This window comes from Neopelma chrysocephalum, unplaced genomic scaffold, assembly GCF_003984885.1.
Source record: "Neopelma chrysocephalum unplaced genomic scaffold, ASM398488v2 Primary Assembly neopelma1_123, whole genome shotgun sequence".
Taxonomy (NCBI): Eukaryota; Metazoa; Chordata; class Aves; order Passeriformes; family Pipridae; genus Neopelma; species Neopelma chrysocephalum.
This window is the reverse complement of record NW_020897785.1, coordinates 391,822-413,339: the sequence shown is the minus strand read 5'-3', so window position 1 is coordinate 413,339 and position 21,518 is coordinate 391,822. Positions and strand designations below refer to the sequence as shown.

At 49.4% G+C, this 21,518-nt stretch overlaps 2 protein-coding genes across 2 annotated transcripts; one reads left to right on the top strand and one right to left on the bottom strand.

The window, feature by feature from the left end:
* Positions 1-4,768: 4,768 nt before the first annotated feature.
* On the bottom strand, positions 4,769-6,341 carry LOC113974594 (cygnin-like). The gene is made up of 2 exons (XM_027697853.1): positions 6,255-6,341; positions 4,769-4,902 (listed from the first exon to the last, which is right to left on the bottom strand). The coding sequence occupies exons 1-2, from the start codon at positions 6,310-6,312 to the stop codon at positions 4,769-4,771; spliced, it is 192 nt and encodes a 63-aa protein (XP_027553654.1). The 5' UTR covers positions 6,313-6,341.
* A 4,301-nt stretch (positions 6,342-10,642) lies between these two features.
* Positions 10,643-11,245, top strand: LOC113974559 (small basic protein 1-like). Its single transcript, XM_027697778.1, has 2 exons — positions 10,643-10,700; positions 11,115-11,245. The coding sequence occupies exons 1-2, from the start codon at positions 10,643-10,645 to the stop codon at positions 11,243-11,245; spliced, it is 189 nt and encodes a 62-aa protein (XP_027553579.1).
* Positions 11,246-21,518: the final 10,273 nt, after the last annotated feature.

Here is a 21,518-nt window from a genome sequence, read left to right as displayed (position 1 = left end):
AAACCTAAGTCTTTCTGGGGGCAAAACTTAATTATTGGTGGCAATTTGCAGGCTCAGAAGCCACAGCACCATTTTTAGGCTGCACCAGCCCCTGCTGGATCCAGTCTGTTGTCTGACATGTGGCAGACTGTGTCTCTCTCCTCCTGCTTCGCTCTCCAGCGACTCAGTCCCGAGGATCCTGTGCCTTCCAAGTGCTCCTGCAGCTCAGCACAGAGCTGCTCACAGAGCCCTGGGCACTCCCAAATTATTGGCAGTGCAGGGGGGTGAGAGGTGGAGGTGGGACATCTCAAATGCCTGCAAGGGTAGTGATGTGTCAAAGGCATGGTCTGAAAAAAATCCAAAAGGGCTTTGGAAATGGAAACCATCATCTTCCTGGGATTCTGTCTGGGCTGCTGGTTCAGATTGCCAGGCAATCTGCATCCTGGGCTGCATCCCCAGAGGTGTGGCCAACAGGTCAAGGGAGGGGATTCTGCTCCTCTGCTTCACTCTGGGAGACCCTCAATACAGGAAAGGAACAAGTCCAGAGGAGGCCACGGAGATGCTCCAAGGGCTGGAGCGCCTCTGGAGACAGGTTGGGAAAGCTGGGAGTGTTCAACTGGAAAAAAGAAGGCTCTGGGGAGGCCTTAGAGCCCCTTCCAGTGCCTAAAGGGGCTCCAAGAGAACTGAAGAGGGACCTTGGACAAGGGATGGAGTGACAGGACAAGGGGGAATGGCTTCCCCCTGCCAGTATCTGCATTTGATCATATCTCCATAAACAAGAACTTATCTGGCAGGACTTGCCAGATGTTTCCCAGTCCTCTGCACACAACATTTAGGAGGACAATGAACTACACAGAACACTTCAGGGTGAGATCTGGGCTTTTTTAATGAAAGGATCAAACTCCACTTCCATGAGACAAGAAGAAACTACTGCAAATGTCATTGTTTCCCTCCTCCTCTCATCATGGAATGTCTCTGCTCTACTTCCTTTTCCTGTGTGCCAGGCAGCAGTGCAGCCTCCCACAGTCCTTGGTGTGCTCCTCCTTCTCTCCTTTACCACATGTCCTGGAGCAATACCCTCTGCAGCTCTTTTTGGACTGGCTTTTGGCTGTGGAAAGAAAGAAAGATGCACATCAACATTGACTAGTTCATGGTCAACAGCACAGATTGTGACACAGGCCAGTTCCCGTGGAGACTCCTGGATGCTGGATATCTAAATGTAGGATGGGATGATTCTGGAGCTGAACTCCACTCCAAAAGTCTTGAGAGTCAAACCCAACCCAAATCTCCACACAAGACCCAACACCCACACCTGCTTTCCTGGAACAATATTTTTTTCACAGAATCACAGAATGGTTTGGGTGGGAAGGACCTTAAAATCATCCAGTTCCAACCCCCTGCCATGGGCAGGGACACCTTCCACTATCCCAGGCTACTCCAAGCCCTGTTTAACCTGGCCTTGGACACTTCCTTGAACACTTTCACCTAAATTCCTTTATGGTTCACTATTATCCCTCATTTCTACTCCACCTTACCTGGTGTGGCCATCAAGGCCACGAGGAAAACTGCGAAGACAACATAGATGATCCTCATGACTGGATATCCCCCGGGATCACAGCAGCTCTGGGAGGCAGCCTGGCAGAGAGATCTTGGATCAGCTGCTGAGAAAAAGGCTGGAGACCCTGATATTTATAGACATTTCTTGCCAGGGAGGACAGAGTTAAGGAGGAGTGTGACTTTGCTGGTGTCCCAGGACACATTGTTTGCTGCTTAATGGGATCTTGTGTCACTCCAACCCAGTGGGCATCTGACAATGAGACATCCACCCTGTGCCTGTTTGGCTCTTTTGAAGGCATCTCGTGTGGCCTGTGCAGGTCTCTCCCATGGGAGCTGGACTCCTCTCAGCCTGGCTGCCAAAACTTTTGGCACAGACAGCTGGGAGTATTGATCCCTGCTCAGGGGACTTGGTGCTGGGTCATAGGAATGGTTGTGGTGATCAGTGTTACAGCAATGACTCGGAGAGGGGTCTCCCTTCTTCTTCCCTTCCAAAACAGAGATCTGGGAGGACTGGGACCATACCAGCCAATGCCACCCCGTGCATTCCCATCTGTGTGGCAAGACCCAGACCCCCCGCTGGAATCCAAAATGTTGTGGCAATGGACGTGAAGGTTGTTATAAAGTTGAAACATCTGTCCTACCAAAAAACCCTCTGGAATTCAGAAGGTGAATCCCAAACATCTGGGACTCAGTCAGTTGCCTGAACACAGACAGCACCATTCAAGCCCTCCTGAAATTTTCCAAGTTTCTCCTATATCAGCCACATCCAAGTGATTTGGAAGCCACTTTCTGCAGAAAGGATAAATAACAACTCAGTTTTAGTCTCTGAGTGTGGGACTTTGTAAACATATATTAATGGAATGTAGGAAAGCATTATGAATATATTATGAACATATGTTAATGGAAAGTAGGAAAGCAGAGGTGACCAGAGTGGTAAGTGACCAGAGTGGCACCCAAAATGTCCTTCACAAAAGGTGGGAAGAATCATAAAATCATGGAATGGTTTGGGTTGGAAGGGACCTTAAAAATCATCTCATTCCAACCCCCTGCCATGGTCAGGGACACCTTCCAGTAGCCCAGGTAGCTGGCAAAAGAAAAAGAAGTCCTGGCATTTACATTTATATCGGACTGAGATTAATGTGTTCCTTCCCTCATTTCTTTCTCCCTTCTGGAGAAGAAAAGGAATCCCACTCCTCCTCCAGTCAGGAAGAGGCTGAACCCAAGCAGAGACACTGTAGGTTGTGTTCCCTGGCAGTGAGGGAATGTTTGAGACTGAAAAATATTGGCACTGCATGATGACACCATTCCCTCTGGAATGGCCTGACGTGGCTGGGGCTGCCTGCCCTGGAGAGCAAAAGCTGCACAAGCACTTGCTCCAAGTCTATCCAAATGAAGGGACTGGGAGTAAGGGGGTGTTTTACATCCAACTGGACAGCACAGCTCTAAGATGCTGAGCATATCCCAGTCCCTGTGGATTTGCAATTGTTCTCTCTGCACTGTATCCATTGCATTGCAAGGTAAAAGCAGGAGAGGAGGAGAGGAGAAGATAAAGCTGAGGATTAAACTGCCCCCAATTTTCCCAATCACCCCTCTAGGCTGTTTTCTGCCTGGAAGGGAAATGATCAGTCAGTCCCTGTAGCTCCTCTGGTCCCTGACTCCTCTACAAATAAAAGGATCCATTAGATAGTTTGGTAGTGCCAGAAGTTGACTCATAACAATTTCCTTCTGAGAAAAAAACCTCCAGCAAACCCCCAGGTGGCCAATGGTGGTGAGTAGGATCATCCAGACCCCTCCTCAGGGAAGAGGGAGCAGAGCTGGTTGGAGCAGCTTTTCCTTGCAGAAGCTGTTTCACTGTTGGACTCTGTAGTGGGTTTATGTGGCAAAGTTTTGGTAGCTGGGGGGTGGAATGCAGGGCTGGCTCCTGTGAGAACATGCCAGAAGCTTCCTTAGTGTCCTATGGAGCCAATTCCAGCTGGAGCCAAGATGGAGTGTCCAGTGGAGCCAAGGCTGGGCCCAACAGTGGCAGCGGCAGCACCTCTGGGATAACAGAGTTAAGATGGGGGAGAAAAAACTTACACAGCTTCAATTCTGGAGAGAGGAGTAGGAACAAGTGAGAGGAGCAGCCCTGCAGACCCCCAGTCAGTGCAGCAGGAGGGGCAGGAGGTGCTCCAGGCACCAGAGCTGAGGGTCCCCTGCAGCCCGAGGTGCAGCCCATGGAGAGGCAGCTGTGCCCCTGCAGCCCAGGGAGGTCCATGGGGGAGCAGAGATCCACCTGCAGCCCCTGGAGACCCCACACCAGAGCAAGGGGATGCCCAAAGGAGACTGTGACCTGTGGGAAGCCCAGGCTGGAGTAGGGTCCTGGCAGGACCTGTGTCCCCATGGAGAGAGGAACCCATGCTGGAGCAGGTTTGCTGGCAGGACTTGGGACCCCACGGGGGACAGATCCCACTGGAGCAGCCTGTTCCTGAGGGACTGACCCCGTGGAAGGGACCCACACTGGAGCAGGGAAGAGTGTGAAGAGTCCAGTCTTTGTGAGGAAGAAGGAGCAGCAGAGACAGCGTGTGATGAACTGACCACAGCCCCCATTCCCTGTTCCCTTGCTGAGGGGAGGAGGGAGAGAATTCAGGAGTGAAGCTGAGTTTAGGAAGAAGTAGGTGGTGAGGAAGGGAGTATTTTAAGGTTTGTTTTCATTTCTCATTCCCCTCCCTGACTTTGTTTCCCACCTCTGTGGATTTGCTGAAATTTTCATGGAAGGAGGGTTGTTTGTGCTCGAGGGAGAGGGACGTTGCTGAACCACCCCCATTTTTTTAAGGCATTTGCAGATCACCTGTCACCTGAAAAAGCAGAAAGGAGCTTAAAGATTCCCTGTTGTCTCCAAAGGGTTGTGTTAATGGAGAAGGCAAGAAGGAAAATGATCCTGGGGAAAATACCCCTTTTTCCCAAATTCCCACCCTTTCAGGCCACTGGCAGCTCTGCTGCTCTTTGTCAGTGGATGTTCAGGATTTTTTTGGTGCTGATGAGCCTTTGGGCTGGGCTTGGAAAATCTGTTTTAATGCTTTACGTGGGATCACGGGAACACCAGTAACCACACCACACACACCTGAGTTATATCTCCTTTTTTTCTCTTTTTAATTATTGAGAGGAGGGGGTGACAATGGGGTTACACAGTTGAGAATATGCCCCCAAAGCTGCCATGGTGCCTCCTCTTCTTCAGGTGCTTCCTGTTCAGCTCCTATTTCCCCTTCCAGACAGGTGGGATGCAGCAGTAGTTCTTGCAGTCAGCGGAGTAGGACCAGGTGTCCACCTTGGAGCACTGGTTGGAGCAGTACCCCAGGTTGGCACAGGTCTTCAGGACCTTCCCATAGCCTGCAGGATGACAGAGAGAGAGTGGTTGGGTCAGGAGAGGTGCCTCTGTGCCCCTATTTCCATGCCCTCCATCTCATCCAGGTGTAAATGTGGCATCTGTGCCCCATTTCCGTGCCCTCCCATCTCCTCCAAGGTGGGTGACAGTGGTCAGCAGGATGAGACCCTGTTTGTAGGGAGGTCCTGCTCTGTTGCCCCCCACATTTCCACATTTCCAGACCCAAAGCTGGAAGGGACCTTGAAGGGCACAAGCCAGAGCAGCTCCCTGAATACCTCCCTCCCCTCACCTAACAAGGGCAGTTTGGGAAAGAGATGCTCTGGAGGAGAGTAGATTCAATCTCCTCGTGAGAGACACCCTAAAAGCAAAGTTCATAAAGATGTTTTTCTGTGCACATTCGTTTTCCCTTGTCCTGTGCCTCCCCTTAAAGGATCAGTGTTCTCGGAGCAAAGCAGCAAAAGCCACACCAAGGATGCTGCAAAGGGCTTAAAGTTGGCCCCACAGCAGCTTTGCACCAAATATTCACTGTTAAAAGGTTAAAAGTGGGTCAAGGGAAAGGTTTGGCCCAGGTGGGTGAGAATTGAACTCTGAAGGGGGGTTCTAATGCCTGTTTGGGAGATGTCAGCCCCAAATCCTCTCTTGTCTCCTGTACAGGGACCTGAAAGCCTCAGAATCTCAGAAACAGGGATTAGCAGCAAGAGCTATGGCACATCAGTAAATAAAACATAGAGTCACAGAATCATGGAATGGTTTGGATTGGAAGAGACCTTAAAGCTCATCTCATTCCAACCACCTGCCACAGGCAGGGACACCTTCCACTAACCCAGGCTGCTCCAAGCCCTGTCCAACCTGGCCTTGGACACTTCCAGGGATGGGACAGCCACAGCTTCTCTGGGCAACCTGTGCCAGGGCCTCACCACCCTCACAGCCGACAACTCCTTCCAATATCCCAACTAAATCTACCCTCTTTCAGCTTAAAGCCATTAAACAAATCCTGGACTGAGCCCTGACACAGAAACTGAGTTGCCCAGAAGAGCCCCCCTGGCACTATGGAATTCTCTGAGCCCCCAGGAGAAGTGGCCACATCCAGACTCTTGTTTGGAATGGTCTGGCCTGGGCTCCCTCCCAAACTGGATACTGAAGTTTTTAACCTCAATTTCCCTGAAATTTCACAGATTATTTCTATACAAATCCCTCTGAGGGTAGTTCTCATTTTATCATCCCTTGAAAGAAGTCATTAAAGTACCTGGCCAGGTTACAGCAGCCACCTCAGAGGGTAGGAACTATATTTGCAAGAGCTAGAGTTATTTTAGAAGAATCACAAAGAACATATAAAGCTCATCTCAGTCCTTCTTACCTGGAGTGGCCAGGGAGACCAGGAGGAAAACAGCGAAGACAAGGTACAGGAATTTCATGGCTGCAGTTGAGCTGGGATCTCAGCAAGGCTGGAGAGAGGAGGGTTGGAGACCTCAGAGGGAGGAGGTGATGTACAGGGAGGCTGCAGCTCCTGGTTTTTATAGAGCCTTTCCCTGGGGATGCTGGGGAGATGGGAATTCATCCAAGTGCTGTTTGGGGCTGGACGTGCAGTGATGGCACCAGAGAATTCCCTGTGTGCTGGCAGCCACCTCCTCCCCCCACAGGTGATTGCCCAATATCAGATAGGATTTCAGGACTCTTTGGAACACAAAGGAATAGGGGTGTCAATAGCAGAGACCTTAGGATGGGTCAGAGGGACCCGATGCAGATCTGTGGGTGCAGCGATGGAGGGAGAACAAGATCAGTATCACGGGGTTCCAGGCCTTTCCCAGCCTCTGGCAGGGATGCAGTGGGATGCAACAGGGACACGATGCACTGATAACTCTCCCTCCATTGTCCAGGCTGATCACCATGTGGGACTGATTGGAAAGGACCCACGTTCCCATCTCTGAGCCATCTCTGACAAATGTCCCTGATAAATTCATCAAACACCACATTCAGTGAAGTCTCTTTGGCTGCCCCCTCTCGCCCCTCTGACGGATGGGCTGGAGCGCTGGGGCTGACAGCTCCCAGGAGCCTGGATGAGCCTTGGAGACACTTTGATCATCATCTTTTCCTCACAAACCCTCCAGACAGTCCTGAGGTTTCAAACAAGAGCTTTTCCAACCCCAGTTCACTGGGCTGTTTAATGGCTTGAGAAACAGCCAGGAAAACAGAGGCAACCGGTGAAGGGACAAGAAGCTGCTGCTGGTACAGAATTCCTCAATATCCTTGAACTTAAATCTGCAAAGGGCAGCAGATGAATCTTAAAACACTGAGTAACATGACAGCAAAACATCAAACCCTCAGTCAGTGTCAGTTTAAGGTTGAGAATTTGGAAAAATAGATAATCTCTGTACAAATGGTGGGTCTGAATTACCTAAAGCCAGTTAGGAAGGGGGTTTGGGAGTCCTGCATCAGTCTGTGGGGTGTCACAGTGGTGTGTGCTCTGCTCATCTCCCCATCTCTGGTGGCCCTGGTAGGGAAAGAAGAGGTTAAAAGAAAGGTGGCAGAGCTGGGGACTTGTGTTCATAAAATTAAGTATATTGGCACTTGTCAGCTCAGGGGGGAACACTTAAAGGAGGTGTATTACAAGCTGTAAAAATTTCAGAGGCCTAAGGAGGATAGAGCGACAGTTCTTCAATTTTTATAACCCAAGAAATAGGTGGGATACAAAGGCAAATCATGCATTTATCAAAAAGGTAACCAAACTGTCCTCTTTCACACTGAGCACAGCTGAAACATGGAACTTGAACAAGAAATTCAAGCAGTTAAAATGTATTGAAAGGACAAATGTATTGAGAAAGCAATTTGTAAATTAATGCAGCAGGTGCAAATTTAAAAATAAGGTATAAAAACTTCTTGAGGAAGTCTACAAATTTCATGTTGCTGGAGGGTGGGGAGTTTTACTGAGTGAGAACACAGGATCTTGGATTCCTTCCCAGGCACCCACTTCTGCCTGCACCAGGCTCTTCACTGGGGCTTGGCTCAGCTTTATGTTCCTCTCTGTGATCTAACTGTGTGCAGAAACTGAGGAAAAGTGAAGGTGAGGGGGCTGTGCACCTCCTCTACTTCACCACCACAATTTCTAGCTGTTGCTCTTGGCTGTTTGTCATTTTTTTTCAGCAATGGTTTCCACGCTCCCCCTGTTCAGTCCTTTCTGCTCTACATTCCTGTCAGTACAAAGGCTTTCCTATAGCTCAGGTGAGGACTTTCTGCTGTGCCTGGTCACTGACTCCTCATCCTGGCCACCAAGAGCAGACCATACCTATCCAGTGTATCACATCATCAGGATTTAAGGACTGCCGTGCTTTCTATGTATTCTCTTTTCTGATCATTGTTATTCCACTTGATTCAGTCTCTTCTGGCAGGTCACATCTTAATCATAAAATCACAGAATTGTTTAGGTTGGAAAACATCTCTAAGATCAAGTCCAACAATTAACCCAGCACTGCCAAGGCCACCACTAACCCCTGTCCCCAAGTGCCACATCCACATGGCTTTTAAATCCCTGCAGGGATGGGGACTCCACCACTTCCCTGGGCAGCCTGTTCCAATGCCTGAACACCAATTGGGTGAATAAATATCCCCTGGTGCCACTTGAGGCCATTTCCTCTTGTCCCTTGTTCCCTGGGAGCAGAGCAGACCCCCCCAACTCCCCCCTCCTGTCAGGGAGTTGCAGAGAGCCAAAAGGTCCCCCCTGAGCCTCCTTTTCTCCAGGCTGAGCCCCCCCAGCTCCCTCAGCCTCTCCTGGTGCTCCAGCCCCTTCCCCAGCTCCGTTCCCTTCCCTGGACATGCTCCAGCCCCTCAATGTCTCTCTTGTCTGAGGGGCCCAGAACTGCCCCCAGCACTGGAGGTGCCCCAGCAGTGCCAGCACAGGGGGGTGGTCACACTTCTTGACCTCTTGCCATTTTCTGAGCTCCTTTGAGCCCCTTCCCTGCTTTCCTGAAGCACGTGGATGGATGGATGGATGTGCTTTCCAAGGGCTGTGCCCTGCGTGGGTACGTCCTGTGTTTTCCAAACTTAGCTTTTGTTTGTACTTGTAGGACAATTGGTGCTGGTTTCCCGACACCTTGACATTGCTCTTCGGTGCCTACCTGTGATCTACTGCAACACAAAGTTTCCCTGCAGAAACTCCGTGTTCTGTATTCTCCAGCTCGTTATCCTTGTCTGTACAGACAAGGTAGCTTTCCCTATTACTTAATTATATTTTTTTCATTATCTTTTTAGCATGAGAAGATCCACTGGAATGCTAATCCTGTCCTCTAATGCTTTGCAGTCCTTTTCAGCTTTTCATTTTTGAATTTTTTAAGCATTCTTATTAGACAGCCATGAAAATTATTAGGAAGGATAGCACTGGAATCACGACAGATTTCTGATCAGATGTGGTGTGGCAATTCATTACCTTGGCTTCATTTACATATTTGCCCACATCCCTTTTAATCAGCTTCACCGTCCCTTTTTGAAAGATTTCGGGCAAAATACTCAAATTGGTCTTGGGGCACATCAATGGGATGAAAATCAGGCCAAGTGCTGGTCCTACCCCTGGGTTGGGGCACCCCTGGTACCAGCACAGCCTGGGAATGAACAGATGGAGCAGCCCTGGGGAGAAGGACTTTGGGTGCTGGTGGGTGAGAGACTGGACCTACCCCGGCCATGGGCACTCCCAGCCCAGAAACCCCCCATGTCCTGGGCTCAGGAGGGGGGGATTCTGCCCCTCTAACCCCTCAACTGAGACCCCACCTGCAGAGCTGCCTCCAGCCCTGGGGAACAACAGCACAAGGATGTGGAGCTGCTGGAGCGAGTCCAGAGGAGGCCCCGGAGCTGCTCTGAGGGCTGGAGCTCCTCTGCTCTGGAGCCAGGCTGGGAGAGCTGGGGATGTTCACCTGGAGAAGAGAAGGCTCCAGGGAGCCCTTGCAGCCCCTTCCAGTGCCTAAAGGGGCCTTACAAGAAGGCTGGAGAGGGACTTTTCACAAAAGCATAGAGTGACAGGACAAGGAGGAATGGCCTTAAGCTGATGTTAAGCTTAAGGATTGGGTGGGATATTAGGAAGGAATTGTTGTCTGTGAGGGTGGTGAGGCCCTGGCACAGGTTGCCCAGAGAAGCTGTGGCTGCCCCTGGATCCCTGGAAGTGTTCAAGGCCAGGTTGGATGGACCTTTGACCAACCTGGTCTAGTGAAAGGTGTCCCTGAAACAAGATGGAGTTTAAGGTCCTTTCCATCCCAAACCATGCTGGGATTCTGTTCTGTGATTCTCTGAGCCTCACTGCCAGTGCACTGGTCAGGGTTGGATGCACCCTGATGGATCTGATACCTTGGTATTGTCCATTGTGTCTATGCCTTGCAGAGATTATCAGACAGTGTCCAGAGCTTATCAGAAAGACTCACAGACTGAATTCCTGCAGCCCTGGGCAGAAGCTCTGCTTCCTGGTGGCTCCATGTGTTCTGGCAGCCACATCTCAGTAGCCGGATCTGGAGCAGGGAATGGTCCCCACATGCCCCCTGGAGCACGGACCTGCTGCCAGGTGCCTTTGTGAGTGGGACCAGCAGGTCGGGGTGACACTGAACACACCAGCAAACAAACAACACCTCTTTGGAGAGGGGTTTGCTCCAGTTTCTCCTCTCACCACACCACTTGTGGCAGGAGTGCCGCTATAAAACCCGGGGCCTCCCAGGTCCCCCACCCCGGCCACCTCAGACACACTCCCAGGATCTCCCCTGGCCTCCAGCCATGAGGGTGCTCTGCCTGCTCTTTGCTGTGCTCCTGCTTTTTTCCTTGGCCACCCCAGGTAAGAGAGGCACTCGTGGAGGTGCAGAAAGTGGGGTGACCCTGGAGGCTGTGGGTACAGGTGGCTGTCTCCTCTCCAGCCTCTGTGCCAGGGGGGTGAGGGAGGTGGTTCATCTCACTCAGCTTTGGCAGTGGGGATCAGGTACCTGCAGGAAGCTCTGGCTGATGACTTATCCCGCATATCTTTGGGTTTGGGATGACATGAATGCCACACTGCAAATGCCATCTCTCCCACTCATGCATGGAGGAATGGTTTTTAAGTGCCCAATGGTCCCCCAGCTCAGTGGGGTCAGAAGACGTGTCCTATTCTATGTGAGTCTAAAACCAAAGATTCCTGGTGCCTCAGTGCCACCTGGGAGCCAACAAGGAGATGAATTTCCCCTCATAACCCATCTCTGTCTCTGTCCCCCTGCAGGGCAGGGACAGTCCAAGAGCTCCTGTGACGGGTACTGCTCCTACTTGTGTGGCAAAACCGACGAGTGGACCTTCAGCCCCTCCTGTGGGAAGATGTACTGCTGCATCCCCTCACCCAAAAAGGGAAAATGATTGGGAAGGAGGAAGATCAGCACTCGGGGTGAAGCTCCCAGGTGCTGTGCTCATGGTGTGACCGAGACTGCTTTGAAGTAAAGACGGGCAGATAAGATTTCTGTGTGCTGTGTGGGTCATTTGCCTCCTGGGAGGGAGAGGTTGGCAGCCAAAACTCCTCAGACCATAATTACAACACAGCCCTGACAGCCTCAGGCATTTCTGAGCCCTGACACCAAAGTGACACATGGGAAAAGCAAAGGCTTTGGGATTTTCCCATTGCTTCAAAGCACAGTGGTGGCAAAGGCTGGCAGAGGCTGCTGCCTGATGTGTGCCTCCCTCCTCCACAAGTTGAATCCCAGTTAATTTTAGCCCCTCCAAGGCCCCTTCAGTCCCATTCAGCCTCTGCACTGGGGTTCTCAGTCCCATGGGGGATAGAAAGTGGAGATAAACAACCACCACCTTTCCATTGCACCCCAAAATCCCACTCCTGGGGTGCCAATCCTCATCCCAGTGTAGACACTCAGTGTAGACAACTGTGGTTGTCCTGGACACCCTTGTACTGATCAAATGACTTCTCAGCATAGCCTGTGACCAGATTATTCCATTGGGAGTCATCAATAATGGAAGAACAGATGAGGATTTCTGCAGTGGCCCCTTCCCCACCCACCCCACTGTGGGATACACCTTTCACTCCAGGTGTTCTGCAGGGGACATGGAATGATCTGGAGTGGGGTGGCTCAGAGAACCCCACAAAGGGCAGCCAGACAAACCTCTGGAGCAACACTGGAGGGTGAGATGTTTGTGTGAAAAAGGGTCATGGGACAGAAAGCAGCCCTGTTTGTCTGAAACCCTCCAGGAAACAGAGTGAGCTTCCATCCATGGGGCTGTGAAAACCCAGGAAAATCTTTATACTGACATCAGTAGGATGGAAGGAGCTGCAAGAGAAGAGTAAACTGGGTGCATACTGTGGGATAAGGAGTGTGAGGGGATTAACATCCACTTTTCAGGGCTGGGCAGCAGGAAAATATCACATTTGATACAGGATGGCCCATCAAGAGCCACAGGCTGTGGTCAAGATTCACCTGATCCCAGACAACAGGATAGGAAAGAAGGAAAATTCCCCAAAACAAACCATGTGTTGGTGACACTTCACAGACACACAAGGTTGAAAGATTGGTTAAAAATTGCACAAGGAAATGCTGAGTAAAATAAAAACCTCCTTTGCTGTTTCTTTACCATTTTTCACCAAGAAAAAAATCAGAATTGTAGGAGTGAAAAGAAAAGCCACGTGGAAGTGAATGAACTGCAAAATGGGGTTTTGAAGTGGTGTCTCTCACTCTGCTGCCTCTTCAAAATGTGTCTGCAGCTAAAAAAGTGTCCAAAACCAGTAGCTGGAGCAACCTGGTCTAGTGTAAGGAATCCCTGCCCATGGCAGGGGGGTTGAAATGAGATGAGCTTTAAAGCTCCATTTCAACTCAAACCATTCCATGATTCCGTAATATTATAAATTCTGGCTATGCCAAGAAGAAGATTTGTATCCTGGAAAGCACCTTTTATAGGAGAAATAGCTGAATATTTATACCTTACAGAGCCAGTACTGATAAATGACTGGATTACAGGGGTTTCATGTGTTTACAAGGAGAAAACAGCAGCTACTGGGCTTGGATTAAAGTTGTCCACTGGGAAAACCACTGTACAGCACAGATCCCACTGTACTTACACTCCACATCTTTGCAGGAGCAACAGGGGATGGAAAGGCCACTACTTTTGCACTTAATCTCAATAAGGAAGTTATGTAAAAACAGGGAAATTGTTAAAAAGAGGACAAAATGTACAGCTAAAAGAGTTGAATGCTTGCAAATAGATTCTTTGCAAGCACTGAGGGAGCTGTTTAAGGCCACTGTGATGGAGACTCAGGGAAAATGTATGACAGCTGTTAAAAATGCCCTGAGAAAGAGCAAAAGGAAAAGGTCACAGCAGAACAGTGGGATGGGGGAGGTTGTTAGAAAGGAAAAGCTGAAATTGTGTCCAAACGCGGAAAATAGAAAAGATAATAAACTGGGCCTGACAAAGTGTAAAACACAATAAGGCAGCTCAGCAGAGAATTGCAGGAAGAGCTTGCAAAAGGCAGGGAAACCTTCTCATAATAAGTCTTTTTTCTTATTCCAAACACATCAGGAACATGAAGCCTGACAAAGAGTGTGGTCAGAGCAAGAAAACTAATAAAAGCTCAGGCCACTCCACAGAAGCTGAGTGAAATTTTTGCAGCTGTGTTCACCTTGCAAGAGAGGAGGGAGGTCTTGGTGCTGAACTCTCCTTTGTAGGGACTCATTGAGGGACTTGTTTTAAATGTAAAGGGGGTGGAAGAGAAGAAATAAGCAACAAAAAATCACCAGCACCCAGATTTTTTTCCTCAAAAATAGTCTGAAGGGAATTCAAGGATGAAATGCTACCCTTCTAGGTGCAGTTTATGGATCTCTTCAGCCTGGAGAAGAGAGGGCTCCAGGGAGACCTGAGAGCCCCTTCCAGTGCCTAAATGGGCTCCTAAAGAGCTGGAGAGGGACTTTGGACAAGGGCCTGGAGGGACAGGATAAGGGGGAATGGCTTCCCACTGCCAGAGGGCAGGGTTAGATGGGATATTGGGAAGGAATTGTTGGCTGTGAGGGTGTTGAGGCCCTGACAAAGCTTGTCCAGAGAAGCTTTGGCTGCCCCATTCCTGGAAGTGCCCAAGGCCAGGTTGGAGTAACTGGTCTAGTGGAAGGTGTCCCTGCCCATGGCAGGGGGTTGGAATTAATGATCATTAAGGTTCTTCCCACCCAAACCATTCCATGATTTTGTGATCTATTGCTTAAGAAAATTTTACTGTGCAAAGATGGGAGATGCTGGTTTTGTGGGGAAAAAAACATCTTAAAGGGTCCTGTGGGATTACAAACCAGGATTATACCAGTTTAAATATAATCACATGGGGAAAAAAACAGGAAAATCCTGTCCTAAAACCTACTAGAGTTCCCAGAAGGAGGCAGCAGACTAGGGAGACTGAAATTCAAAAGACAGGGAGCAGCATTATTAGGCTGAGATGCAGGAGAGGGAGGTCATGGGGAACACTGTGGGGGTCACTGTTGGAAATACAGCAGTAAATTTGGGCATAAAAGATCCAGAAAGGGGGTTGAATGGAAAGGTGGCAAAACTTCTTACTGGACTGACTTGTTGAGGGTAATAAAGGGGAGGGCTGTGGAAGGACCTTGCTGGTTTGAGGGTCTGAGTCCTAATGTAGCTGATGAAATTCAGTGCAGATCAGACACACAAAGAAAAAAAAACCCTAATTTTGTGTGTCAAATGAATGGTTCTATGTTGGTTACTTGATTGCCAGGTAGAGACTGGGAATGCAGGAGGAAGAGAGAACAGGGAGAACCATCATTGCACTGTGTTGCTTGATAAATCTTGGGAATTTCAGCCAGATATTTTGGTCTTTTTTTATTTTTGGTGTTTTCCCATGTGTTTACCTCCTTTTAATGACAGTGAATATCTCTGTGAAAGAAGAGGGAAGAGCTGGAGAGTTGTAGTGCCACTCAGAGAGTGAAACCTGAGCCCTGGTGAGCCTCAGCCTCCCCCTTATCGGGGGACGCATCAACCACAAAAAGCCCTGATGGGTCATTTCTTTGTTATTTATACGAATTGCACTCAACCAGAAAGGCTTCGATGCAAAAAAAGAGGCAGTGCAGGCTCTTCCCTGATCCCTGACTGTGGTGACACGTGGGTACAAGTGACAGGGAAGCAGATGGGCAAATTAACAGGAATCATTGGGCCAGACATTCTCATCCTGCCTGGCATTCCTCCCTCTTCCAGGGCAGATGCACTGACTGTCACTGCAAGAAAAGACAGATCTTTAAAATGCATAGCACCAGGCAATCTGGTAACTCCAGATTTGTGGGCAAAGTGGGGTTTTTACCGCTCTGTGTGGCTTGATTCTTTTAAAATGTTTCTGTCAAAGTCTTATTTCACTGAAAATAAGGTATAGAGGAAAACAGCAGGAAAAAACCCCAAACTTACAGCCAAGATCCAAACTGTTATCATGGAATCATAGAACGGTTTGGGTTGGAAGGGACCTCAAAGCTCAGTTCCAACCCCCTGCAATGGGCAGGGACACCTTCCACTGGACCAGGTTGCTTCAAGCCCCGTCCAACCTGGCCTTGGACACTTCCAGGGATGGAAAGCCCACAACTTCCCTGGGTAACCTGTATCCCATTGTAGCTTCCAGAAACAGGGCTCAGAAAAATACCCTTTATTTTGGAGCTACAGTTTATGGTGCTGTTTTAATTGATACTCCCCATAAATAGACAGTGATCTCAGGCAAGAGGTCTGATTTTTGGGGTTGTCCTGTGCAGGGCCAGGAGTTGGAGTCGATGGTCCTTGTGGGTCCCTTCCAGCTGAGGCTATTCTGTGATTCTGTGATCATTTCTATGTGTCAGATAGGAAAGACAAAGAGGGTTTTTTTTTTCCCCAAATACCTTTCCTTTCAAGACGTGGATGAAAGCTTGACATGAGAGGGGTGAATAAAAGACAGCATTAAAGTGATGTGGTTTTAGCTGAAAAACCACAGCAACTGAGGATCAGATCATGATTCCACTCCTGTTCTATTGCTCTCTCCAACTCCCTGACAGGAGGGTGGAGCCCGGTGGGGTCAGTCTCTTCTTCCAGGGAACAAGTGACAGGACAGGAGGAAACAGCCTCAAGTTGTGCCAGGGGAGGTTTAGGTTGGATATTAGGGAAAATTTCTTCACTGGAAGGTTGTCCAGCCCTGGCAAAGCTGCTCAGGGCAGGGGTGGAGTCCCCATCCCTAGAGGGATTTAAAAGCTGTGTAGATGTGGCCCTTGGGGACATGGGTTAGGGGTGGCCTTGGCAGTGCTGGGAGATGGTTGGACTCGATGGTCTCAGAGGGCTTTTCCAACCTTAATGACTCTGTGAGCCTATTCAGTCTATAAATATGAGAACATCTCTGCGTTCTCACTTAAAAATATGGTTTCTTTTTCAGATTTGTCTGCACCCCCATGAACCTCAAGGTCTTTTTGCTTTTTTTTTTCTTTTTGTTTTTAACATATTGTTTTACCTTCTTACTAAATTCAGTGGTCAAATAAAGTGTATTTGAAGGCAAATACAGGTGATGACTGAGGAAGGTCCCTCTGCTGAAATTTCTGCAATGACTTCAGGCTACCAAGACAAGTGGATGATTCCAGACTTCTAAAATATGTGGGCTCACACACCCCAAATCAAGGCCTGGATCAGTGGCATAGCGAACATCCTAGAAGAGAATTTTTACAGTGGCCTCATTCCACAACATGGAGGACTAAAATTCTTCCAGAGTTGGTGAGAAGGTGTTTTGACAAGACCAGAATCACTGGGAGGTCAGAGCTGCTGCTGTCAGAGATGCTCTACATTCCCCAAATTGTTTCTTTTTAAGGAACAACCAAAAAAGTGGGAAACCAAAACTGTCAGTTTTCAGCCCCCTTTTTCATGTGCTGCAGAACTTTTGGTTATGTGTTTCTCTTCACCTTTCCATGTATCCATTCCCCATCCAAAGTCCACAGAGGTCACCAGAAATGTTGCCAGTTTTTTCCAATGTATTTACTGGAGGGGAAGGAGGTGGAAGCTGCCCCTTGGCCAGTGGGGGTTTATCACATTTCCAGGAGCCCCTTGAACCCCTGCAGCACCTGCTGCTCATCACTGGGTGGTCTCTTCATGCTCCCTTTTAGATCCCTCTATCTACATTTTTGACTTCCACCGTTTATTTCTTTGTGTCTTCTTACAATCCTTGTTTTTCTTCTCCAATCCTGTGGCTCTTTTTTTTCCCCCACAATCCAAGGGCACCTTCAGAAGCCACGAGATTTCAGTAGAACTGATCATTACCAGCCCTCAGAAACCACTGTGAGGACACAGGAAAAGGGAACAGGGCATCATTAAAGGGAAAAAAAATGACCCAGTTTTCTACAAGGAAGGTACCTCTGCTGACTCCACAGGCTGAGAATGGTGAGGATGGACATAATCATTGCAGCAGGAAAGGCAAAAATTCCCTTTATAGACCCTGCTGGGGCTGCTCTATTCCCACAGCACACCCCTGTGAATGACTCCAACAGACCCTCTTGTAGGTGTTCTGAAATGAGAAGCCTTGGGGAATTAGAGGGCAGGAATGATGCTCTCCCAAAGATCCTTCTAAAGAAGGTCTCTGGAAGATGCTGAAGGAAGTGTGAAATACTGAAGAGAGTGTGAAATACTGCACCCATCCATTCCCACTCATTACCAAGCCATGGGAAAAATAGTCTGCCATCAATCCATCAGGATCTCTGATCAGCCCTGATTTTTTGAGTCTCAGGAGTGAACCAGGCCCCCTCAGGTTTTGCTGTGAGACTCAGTGGGGAAAGGGGCACCCGGGAGGGTGTTATTCCAGCACTTTTTTCATCCAGCACTGCCTGAATTCACTGTGAGAAACAGAGAGGCAAACTCCATCTGTTTAACACTTCCATTAAGAAATTTGTGGAAAAAGAGCAGTGAGATGTGATTCTAATAGACCTTTCGGGCTGGGCTTGGAGAACCTGCCCTAATGCTTTAAATGGGATCACGAGGACACAAGGAATAACATCTTTTTTCTCTTTTTAATTATTGAGAGGACAGGGTGACAATGGGGTTACACAGTTGAGAATCTGCCCCCAAAGCCGCCATGGTGCCTCCTCTTCCTCAGGTGCTTCCTGTTCAGCTCCTATTTCCCCTTCCAGACAGGTGGGACACAGCAGTAGTTCCTGCAGTCGGCAGAGAAGGACCAGGTGTCCATGGCAGCACATTGCTTGGAGCAGTACCCCACGTCAGCACAGGTCTTCCTTATCTTCCCATAGCCTGCAGGATGACAGAGGGAGAGTGGTTGGGTCAGAAGAGATGCCTCTGTGCCCCATTTCCATGCCCTTCCATCCCCTCCAAGCTGGGTGACATCAGCAGGATGAGACCCTGCTCGTAGGGAGGTCCTGCTCTGTTCCTCCATGTTTCCACAGCTCCTGCCCAATCCCAGCCCTAAAGCAGGAAGGGATCTTGAAGGGCACAAGACTGAGCAGCTCTTTGTGCACCTTCTCCCCCCAGCTGGTGGATACAGAGCCAGTGGATGACACAGGTGCAGTTTGAGATAGATGCTCCCAAGGAGAGCAGATCCATCTCCTTCATGAGGGACCCCCCAAGAGCAAAGGTGATAGAGATGCTCCTCTGTGCAAGACTTCAGCAAGTGCCAGGCACCAGGGTGAGAAGCTGTTGGCCCAAAATGCCTGGGAAATTATGTCCAGAGTGAATGGACATTGCAATGGGAACCCTTTTGAGCCCCAAATCTCCCTTTCATTCATTGAAGAGGGAGGTGAGAACCTGAACTGAAGGGACCTCTGTCAGCACTGCACATTAAAAATGTGAGGGAACTGGACCCTGGAGATGTTGTCAGAACTAGTTTGGCACAAAAAGTGGCATCATACAAGCAGAGGAAACCTCTAGAAGGCTGGTGCCCCTGAGAAAGGCATCCAGCACTCACTTGGCAGTCCATGATTAAAATAATTACACCAGGGCCCAGCTCACTTACCCAGGTGTCAAAAATGTCTGAAATATCCTAAATGTGCCTCTCACAGTACTTAAAAGTGATTTTTGTTTTAAAGACTCATTTGTATGAACACAGAGCCCCATATGAGACAGCCTTGGGGTAACCAAGTCATATCACAGAATGACAGAGTGGTTTGGGTGGGGAGGCACCACAGATTCAGATTTGCAGGAGACCATCACCCATCTGCACACCCAAAGGACGTGTTTATGTGGGCATCAAAATCACAGCTTTTCAAGCCAATGCAGACCATGTTTGCCCAAGATGCCCATGGCCCAGTCTGACCCTCCTCACCCTGGTTTTCCCACCCTTGTCCAGCTTCCCTTCCGATGCAATCCACCCTCTTACCTGGGGCAGCCAAGGAGACCAGGAGGAAGACAGCGAAGACAAGGTAGAGGAACCTCATGGCTGGAGTTGAGCTGGGATCTCAGCAAGGCTGGAGAAGGAGCTGGAGAGAGCCTCAGCTGGATGCTGTGAGTGGCAAGGCTGAGGATCCTCATATTTATAGCGCAGAGAGGATGGTCTGGGGGAGGTCCTGCTGCTCATGGGGCCTCTCATGGGTCACTGCACAGCACAGCCACTGCCCCCTCCACCCTGCACCTGGAGGGTGCACCTGGGCATGTTGGCAGAGCTCTGCTCTCCCCAGGCCTGGGATCAATCCCCCATTCAAAGGAAAACCACGGGGTGTGACAGGAGGGAACGGGGAGTAGATAGAACAGATGTGCTGGGGCAGAGGGACCTCGCAGGAAACAAGATCAATATCAAAGGGCTGCAGGCCTTTCTCAACCTTTGGCAGGGATGCAGCTGCATGAAATAGGGCTGAGACATGGCCAGGATGCACTCACTGCTCTGCTTGTGTTGTCTAGACCTGTCCCCACAAGGGCTGGACGTGCTGAGAGGGGCCCTGGTGTGAACATCCATGGCTTGGGAAGGACCCCATGTCCATTCCTTCTTGGGAACCATGACTGAAAAGTTAATTTAGCAAACACCACATTCAAAGTAGCCTGTTCTGTTGTTCCCTCTCACCTCCTTGATTGGGCAGGAGCCCTGCAGCCGAGAGCCTTTTCCCAGGAACCTGGATAAGCCAACCACCTGCAGACATTTGTATCATCACCTCTCCCTCCCAAAGCCTCCAGACAGCTCCAGGGTCTGGAGTGTGCTTATTTTCTAGGGTGGAAATAGCCTGATCCCTGCTGTCAGGGGTGTTCTGGAGCTGACAGAAGGTTATTCAGAAAGGAAAACGGAGTGTTTGAATTTCCTGGAGTGGGAACTGACGAAAATTGGGGTGTCCCTGTAGCAATTTTGAGGGTATTTCATGCTGCAAACTGTGCGTGCTGGTGGTGTCCCTGTCCCTGCACAGGTAGAGCAGGACAAGAAGAGGTACAAAGGATGGTGAAAGCTGTAGGCTAATTTTCAGGCAGAAAAATAGGAATTATACTGGGAATTTCCACTGTAGAAGGAGATGAGTATATGTGAGTGGGAATATGTGACACCAGTGTCAGAACTATAGGTATCCTAAAAAAGAGAGAACTTTGGTTTTCCATCTTCATAACAGAGAAGGAGATGAGAGAATGATGAACTGAACAAGGAATTCCTCTTTCCCATTGCCCATAACGGTGCAACTCACTGTGCCATGGTCATGATGAGAGGAAACAGCCTCAAGCTGCACCAAGGAAGGTTTAGATTGGATATTTGGGAAAATTTTACACTGAAAGGGTGGTCAGGCATTGGAACAGGCTGCTCAGGGAAGTAGTGGAGTCCCCATCCCTGGAGGGATTTAAAAGACATATGGATGTGGCACTTGGGGACAGGGGTTAGTGGTGGCCTTGGCAGTGCTGGGGAAATGCTTGGACTTGATGATCTTAGAGAGCTTTTCCAAACCTGGATGATTCTAAGATCCATGATTCCAGGATCCATGATTCCATGGCATGGTTTAGTCTTCTTTGGCTGACTTCATAAATTAACTGTCCTGGTGCAGTGAGCTCACTGTCCCCATTGGTACATTTTAGCACAACCCTGGCCATGCTCTTTTCTGAGGTCCAGGTATCATTTCCAATGTTTCTGGGATCTGGTCATCCTGCTTTGAGTGGAACAGAGTTTAATGCTGTGGATGTTACCAGGGTATGTGCAGTGGCCTTGGGACCATAAAGTGGGTTAGGGAGCTGTTCAGGTGACCAACAAAGATGCAACTGTGATGATTTATTGTGTGTTACCAAAAATGCATTCAACCACAGAGGTCCAGAGGAGGCCACAAAAGTGCTCCAAAGGCTGGAGCCCCTCTGCTCTGGAACCAGGCTGGGAATGCTGGGGGTGTTCACCTGGAGAAGAGAAAGTGCCAGGGAGACCTTGGAGCCCCTTCCAGTGCCTAAAGGGGCTCCAGGAGAGCTGGAGAGGGACTTGGGACAAGGGATGGAGGGACAGGAAAGGGGAAATGGCTTCCCACTGTCAGAGGGCAGGGATAGATGGGATATTGGGAAGGAATTCTTGGCTGTGAGGGTGGTGAGGCCCTGGCACAGGTTGCCCAGAGAAGCTGTGGCTGCCCCATCCCTGGAAGTGTTCAAGGCCAGGTTGGATGGGGCTTGGAGCAACCTGGGCTAATGGAAAGTGTCCCTGCCCATGGCAGGGGTTTAAAACTAGATGATCTTTAGAGTCCTTTCCAACCAAAACCATTCC

What these genes read in the sequence shown, in the direction of transcription:
- LOC113974594 (XM_027697853.1), bottom strand. Translation starts at nt 6,312, where the DNA reads ATGAAATTCCTGTACCTTGTCTTCGCTGTTTTCCTCCTGGTCTCCCTG. An exon ending in GGTCTCCCTGGCCACTCCAG is followed by an intron (nt 4,903 to 6,254) that starts GTAAGAAGGACT and finishes GTCATCCTGCAG; the next exon opens with GCTATGGGAAGGTCCTGAAG.
- LOC113974559 (XM_027697778.1), top strand. Translation starts at nt 10,643, where the DNA reads ATGAGGGTGCTCTGCCTGCTCTTTGCTGTGCTCCTGCTTTTTTCCTTG. An exon ending in TTTTTCCTTGGCCACCCCAG is followed by an intron (nt 10,701 to 11,114) that starts GTAAGAGAGGCA and finishes GTCCCCCTGCAG; the next exon opens with GGCAGGGACAGTCCAAGAGC.